Below are 6953 nucleotides of genomic sequence, written 5' to 3' on the forward strand. Positions count from 1 at the left end.
CTGTGATGTCAAATGGAGGGTTATAATTTCCTCAATTATCAACAATGTATTATTTAGTATATTTGTTAACAGTTTCACTTAACACCATTACTATTATTATTTATTTGTGTTTGTACATGTTATGATGTCAGGGTTTTTGGGAACTATTTAGGTCCATTTTTGGGTTTGAAACAACCCATAATTGTAATGGGCTGTTTTAAACAAGAAAAATAGCCTAAAACTTACCCAGAAACCCAAAAAAATGGCCTTAACTTGGCCTAAACAGTGGCCCATTACCATGGTCGGAATGGGCCCATTTTGACCGAACCCAATCGACAAGTATGGTTATACAAACTGTCGGTATACCGACAATGTCGATATCGGTGGCGGTTAGCCTTGAGTCCATTTCGACCATTGTCGGTCAATATGCAGATTGGGCTTGACGGTTCGGTAACCATACCGAACCATGCCCTAATTAAGAAGGTGGATACAAGAAATAAAAAGATAAATCTGAACAGATCGATTACCCCAGTATGAATTACGGCTTATGGAGGAAGTGATCCGCTAATATTACATGCAGACTTGCTGTTTGTTAAAATAATATGAAAAAGAAAGTTGGGCTCCCAGCATTCCAACCTTACCTTTGCCACTAATTTTTTGTTGTTAAAAGATGATTGATGATGTTATCAATTTGGCTCTTTTATGGCTGTGACTGATTTGTGAGACCTCGAAGTTTACTTCACAGCTCGTCTGAAAACAACAATTGCTTGACGAATTTGAGCCTGGTTCAATCAAACTCTTGAGTTGACCACTTCTCTCATGGCTATTGGTTCATATATCCCTCTCAATCTTAATTTATAAATACTTGAGCAGCACTATTAAAAATTTCATTAAAAAGTTAAATCAATATTCTCAAATTTTTTAGTAGCTTTGTCATTATTAAGTTTTTCATTAAGTTTGGCAGCTTATTAATCGGAAAACAGGGTGATATTTTCTTATCAGACTTTAAATATCAACCACACATTCAATTAAAAATTAATATAATCAAATATTTATATTCATATTTTTTGTTACGTTTGAGGAAATTAAACCTTGAACCTATTATAATCCTAACTCCTTAACCCACCTCCTTCACCAATTTCTCCACCACTTGTACCTATTTTTTAATTTTTTTTTCTTGTGCTTAGTGATATAACAGTTTTATATTTTTAGACTTTTTAGTAAAAGAATATTTATCAACTAGTTATTAATTGTGATATTTGTCTTCCCAATATTGAGAGGTCCCAAATTAAAATTTCACATATAAAAAAGTAAAAGAATATTTACATTAAAACATCTCCATTTTCTAAAATGGTAAATAAGAGTCGAATATATATGTTTTGTATGGAAATGAAAGTTATATGCCATTAAAAAACCCTTTAATTTTTTTAGCTGGGAGATTTGATTTGAAATCTCTTTCAACCAAATCAATAACTAGTTGTTCCACATGAAAAAATGTGACTAAAATGATTGAAAATTTGAAATTAATAAGGTGGAGAATTGTGTATTTTAGTATAAAATAAAAGCACTAGTTTGTATCATTTTTTGTTTTTTGTCAAAAAAGCATAGTTTGCATCTCAAGTTTGCCATTTGTTAACTTATGGACTTTGACCAAAACGCTTCCGGCTTCCCATCTACCACTCTACCAGACTTGATTAGCAGTTTAGCAGTGAGTCAGGGAGTGAGTGAGCCACCTACCCCTCTTGTACGTTGCTGCAACCCAACTACACAAACCACACAAAGCACCCTGCTCTTCTTCTCTGCTCTGCTTTTATTTTCAAACTACACATCTTTTCTTTCTCTTCAACTATCTCAACCTCAACAAGTAAACGTTGAGGGATAGACCCTTTTATGCCTTCACCATAAACATCTCTCTCTCTCTCTAACTCAGATCACCACCTGCGGCGATGAAAGCCAGCAGAGTACTCGCCGGGCTGTTCCTTCTCCTAGCTCTCTACTGTGGGATAGACCCTTTTAAGCACAGTGCAATCTCTGACTTCCCGGACTTCCAAGCCTACAAAATCGACATGCCCCATTGGTCCTTGGTCCCCAAGGACAGAGACACACAGAACCTTCTGCAGAAATCAGAAATTAAGTTTCTCAACCAAGTCCAAGGCCCTGAGAGCGTTGCCTTTGACCCTCTTGGCCGTGGACCCTACACTGGTGTTGCTGATGGCAGAGTCTTGTTCTGGGACGGCCAGGCTTGGTCTGATTTTGCCTATACTTCGCCTAATAGGTGAGATTTCAGGAAAGGGTTTCTGGGTTTTTTGTTACTTTTTGAATTTTGATGGTGCTCTTCTTGTTCTGTGCTGAAATATCAAGCATATTAATCAGTGATGGTTATTGTGTTAATGCCTTTGTGCAATAGTCAAGAGGAAATGTTTTGACTCAATAGTGTTTATGTAGATAATTGCATTAAAAATGCATGAATCATGGTTGTTTTCATTTTGTCCTTAGTTTAATGTAAACCAAATGCTATCCATTGTTCTCAAGGATGCAATTACTTTTGATTATGATAATTGATCATTAAAAAATGATATTTCTTTGTTTACCAGACTGCCAATTGGTAAATCTCTTACTGTGACATTTATACTTCCTTGGTTAATTCGTTTTCGTGAGAAATTCATTATCGTTTAGCAGTAGAGATAATGAGCCATTTTGTAATGTCCTCATTGGATTTGAGTTGTCTTCTTACATTTATTAAGTTTGAAAAAAAAAAATTAAAAATCTTATGCAGATGTGTTTTTGGTTATTTGTCGTTCAAATATTATGGTTCGAAATGATATGTTGTTTGCTTATGTCTTGTTTGGATACAGGTCAGATATATGTAGTCCAAAACCTTCACCTTTGAGTTACTTGAAGAATGAGCACATCTGTGGAAGGCCTTTGGGACTCCGCTTTAACAAGAAAACAGGTGATTTATACATTGCAGATGCATATTTTGGGCTGTTGAAGGTGGGGCCAGAAGGTGGTTTGGCAACTTCACTTTCAACTGAGGCGGAAGGGGTGCCATTAAGGTTTACTAATGATCTGGATATTGACGAAGAAGGGAATGTTTATTTTTCAGATAGTAGCACCAAGTACCAGAGGAGGTAGGTTATGCCTTTTCCTTTGAATGTTGAGAACATGTGGTTTGAGATTGGCTCTCTTTATTGATTTGAGTAATATGGTAAAATGTGATTCACCATTACTGAAGATGCCTACTTAATTTGTTATTATATTTCACTGACCAATAATAAGTGGATTTTCCAGTTACTCTCAGGCATAGAATAAATGTTGAACTCCCCTATATTTTGTTGCAATGCAACACCTCTTATGATGAAAGGCATTGCAATGCCATTTGAACTTTAAAGCATAATACCTAATGAGTAATGGAGTTCCCCCTTAGTTTTGCAACTTGATAGATTCATAGAATAAAGGGCTTTGAATACCCCTTGTCCTATAGTTCTTGAAACAAAGTGCAGTATTGACTTGACATCAATCACCCCTTCACTGAAATTGAGGGTGTTCCACTGTTTGTGTATGTATTTTTACTAGCCCAGTTCCCATTTTATATTTGTTGGCAACACCTGAATTGCATGTTTTTCCAGTTCTTATGGACTCTATAGTCATATATTTAGATAGAGTTGTAATTCCGTGTTGTGCATTTCACACCCAACACGTGCAACTGATTTGATTGAGTGATTTTGACCATCTGCGTCCTGTGTCATTCTGGTGTTAGCAGAAGATAATGCAGTGACTTGTTTGTCAATGATGTGGCTATATGATCAAATAAATCATTGATAGTAAATAATACTGATGTAGAAGAAGAACAAGAATACAGAAATGGAGAGAAAGATATTGAGGAGAGATTGAAGAAGAGAAGCGTAGGCAAACGGAAATCCCTTTACTAGAGAGGCCTATAGGTAGTTTAGTTATGAAATCCACAAAGGGAATAAAAATAATATAGTAGTAATAAAATCCTAAAATACTAATAAAAGAAACTGGATAAACTTAGTCTAATATCCATCTCTGTGCCTATGCCAAATTACTTAATTCGTTTCCCATAAGATACTTGTTGATAAGTGACTATAATTCAAGGATTGTTTGAATGTCCTAATATAATGAATCTTAAGCCTCTTGAGGTGACAAAGTACATAATGACTATCTTATTTTTCCATCTCTCTCTCTCTCTCTCTCCAATGTATGTATGTATGTATGTATGTATGTATGTATGTATGTATGTATTTCCTGTTAAAACTAATACCCGTGGAACAGTAACGTTTTGGATGAATTGAGAATCTATGAATATCATGACTATTGCACTAATTCTCAAATATTTGCATTTCTTTTATACCATCCCCAATCCCTCTGTGAACTATTTGTCCATTCCCTATCAAAAGGGTAAGTTCAAACGTCTTCTCCAAACAACCCGAACCTCTTGCTAATTTGTTGTTACCATTGCCACTACCTCCCTGGTTTCTGATGATTTTGTTTTCCTTCCAGATTTGAGGTTATTCCACCATAAAAAATAAAAAATAAAAAAAATTACAGAAACTGAACTTGTAATTGTTGGCTTTTTTTATCATTTAATTTGACCAATCTCTTAACGAATTTTTCATCGAGTGTTTGCTCCACCTGTTGCTGGATCATGATTTCCCCAAAAGGTTTTTTACATTTTTTCATATCCATCAGTTAATTACTTTCCAAACCCTTAACAATGTACAAAGCCAAAGATGACTCCATTAAAATAGTTATTAGTGTAGGTGACATCTAGTAGCATAGTGCCATTTTTGAGAGTAGCCCTTACAAATCTTCAGTCTGTTCTTCCTATATTGTGGGAATCTTTTTTTTTTTTTTCGCACTGCTTTTCCAAGGACCTTTCTTTTTATTTTTCTGTTCTTTTTTTACTGATAATAACAGAAGAGAAGCACTATGCCTGGTTCTAACGTAGTGATTTCATTCAGGAACTTCATGCAGTTGGTTTTCTCTGCGGAGAATACTGGGAGGGTTTTAAAATACAACCCAGCCACAAAGGAAACCACTGTTCTTGAGAGGAATATCCAATTTCCAAATGGTGTGTCTCTAAGCAAGGATGGCTCCTTCTTTGTTTATTGTGAAGGATCCCCGGGCAGGTGAGTTTGTATCTTATTTGTAACGCATGCAACATTTCCATGTTATGACCACTGCATGTCAATTCTACCCTTGTCTAGGTGTTACACCCATGAGTAGGATATACATGACAAGAAGTTACAGACCCTTGTTTTCCCCTCCTTATCTTATTTGGTTGCCTTAGAACCAATTTCAGGGATAAAAGCTTTCCCGTGGATCTTAGAAACCTTTTGAAGTTTTTGGATAATTTTAAGGGTTAGGATAACTTTGATCTCAAGTGCCTAAGCTGTTAGGAAATAGGCCCAACAATGTATAACAAGGACAATTTAAAAACACACACTAACACTCTCCCTCAAGTTTAGGACCACACAATAACTTAACTGGATTGGGCCTTACATGGGTTGAACAGAAATGATTAGAAATAGGTAGATACTAAAGTTCAAACTCATTACCTAAAGCAAACTTTGATACCATGTCAGCTTACTCGTGTTCTAGCGACAGGCTTAATAATCTGTATCACGAAAGTGTCTTAGAAAGCAGGTACCGACTGGTTCTTTGAGAATCTGCTGGAGGTGTTTATAAGAAATTAATGCTAAGCATCATACTTTTACCCTGGTCATTTCTTTTTAAGGGAGGATAATAAAAATTAAAAGCTGGAATTTCTTCTGGGTCCAAAAACATATGATGCAAGGACTGAAGTGCCTTTTTCTGTATTTTTACAAAATGAACTACCATCCAGAGTAATTTGGTCTATTATCATTAATTGCTAATAGGATGGTTCAGATTATTCCATGCATTGTTTGCAGCTATCTTTGCAATCTTTTTGTACTTAATGATAAAACACAGTTCATTATTGATGTTGTAGATTACGCAAGTATTGGTTGAAAGGTGAAAAAGCAGGAACTTCAGAAGTATTTGCTGTGCTGCCTGGATTTCCTGACAATGTTAGAACTAATGAAAACGGTGAATTCTGGGTAGCAGTCCACTGTCGCCGGTCCATGTACACATATTTTTGTGCTCTATTCCCAAGAATAAGGAAAGTCATACTCAGGCTTCCAATTCCAGCCCCGATTCAGTTCCTGCTTCACATTGGGGGCTGGCCCCATGCAGTAGTTGTTAAGTACAGCCCAGAGGGCAAGCTTTTGCAGATATTGGAAGATAGTCAGGGGAAGGTTGTTAAAGCTGTCAGTGAAGTGGAAGAAAAGGATGGAAAATTATGGATGGGGAGTGTTCTGATGCCTTTCATTGCAGTATACAACTTAGATTGAAGAAAAAAGTCTGTTTAACTACAGCAATGCTACTTATTCTCATACTACAGGTATCTTGGTTTATACGCTTCAACCTCTCACCCCCTCTCTTTTCTCCTCCATATTTTCCATTTTAAAGGTTCAGAATGTTGAGGACTGGGATTGTCGTTTATCTTCGCTTCTCATTGTAGGTACAATGTATCTTGTTTCAGAAGTATATATACATCTCTTATTTTGCTTCATCATTTAATATTCTACATATGCACCTGGCCAAGGAGTTTACTATTATGAATTCGATAAATACTGGATATACTTGAATTAAAACGCTGGTTTGATTACTAGTATTATATCTAAAAGAGAAAAGGATGTAATAAACGGTTATTACATGAGATGACTAAAAGTACGTGATCGCAGAAATATTATAACCATGAGAAATTTTAAATTGTTAACATTGCAGCCGTTGGATTCAATCCAACAGCTGCTTTGGTGTATAGGCCCACTGGTGCCTATTTTATCAGAGAGGATGTAATATTATTACGACTAATGTTTCTTGAATTAGGAAAGGATGCCATATTTTTGACCTAGAAGTATAATAAC

General features: G+C 35.8%; 1 protein-coding gene across 1 annotated transcript; it reads left to right on the plus strand.

Annotated features, from left to right (window-relative positions):
* Nucleotides 1–1705: 1705 nt before the first annotated feature.
* Nucleotides 1706–6598, plus strand: LOC147299198 (protein STRICTOSIDINE SYNTHASE-LIKE 3-like). Its single transcript, XM_086229099.1, has 4 exons — nucleotides 1706–2254; nucleotides 2835–3110; nucleotides 4965–5132; nucleotides 5975–6598. The coding sequence occupies exons 1-4, from the start codon at nucleotides 1926–1928 to the stop codon at nucleotides 6375–6377; spliced, it is 1176 nt and encodes a 391-aa protein (XP_086085225.1). The 5' UTR covers nucleotides 1706–1925; the 3' UTR covers nucleotides 6378–6598.
* Nucleotides 6599–6953: the final 355 nt, after the last annotated feature.

Source organism: Dryas octopetala, chromosome 1, assembly GCF_963921425.1.
Source record: "Dryas octopetala chromosome 1, drDryOcto1.1, whole genome shotgun sequence".
NCBI lineage: Eukaryota > Viridiplantae > Streptophyta > Magnoliopsida > Rosales > Rosaceae > Dryas > Dryas octopetala.

Excerpts from the sequence above, each read along its gene's own strand:
- LOC147299198 (XM_086229099.1), top strand. The coding sequence starts at position 1,926 with ATGAAAGCCAGCAGAGTACTCGCCGGGCTGTTCCTTCTCCTAGCTCTC. Across the intron at positions 2,255-2,834 it reads GCCTATACTTCGCCTAATAG|GTCAGATATATGTAGTCCAA; the intron begins GTGAGATTTCAG and ends GTTTGGATACAG. Across the intron at positions 3,111-4,964 it reads AGCACCAAGTACCAGAGGAG|GAACTTCATGCAGTTGGTTT; the intron begins GTAGGTTATGCC and ends GATTTCATTCAG.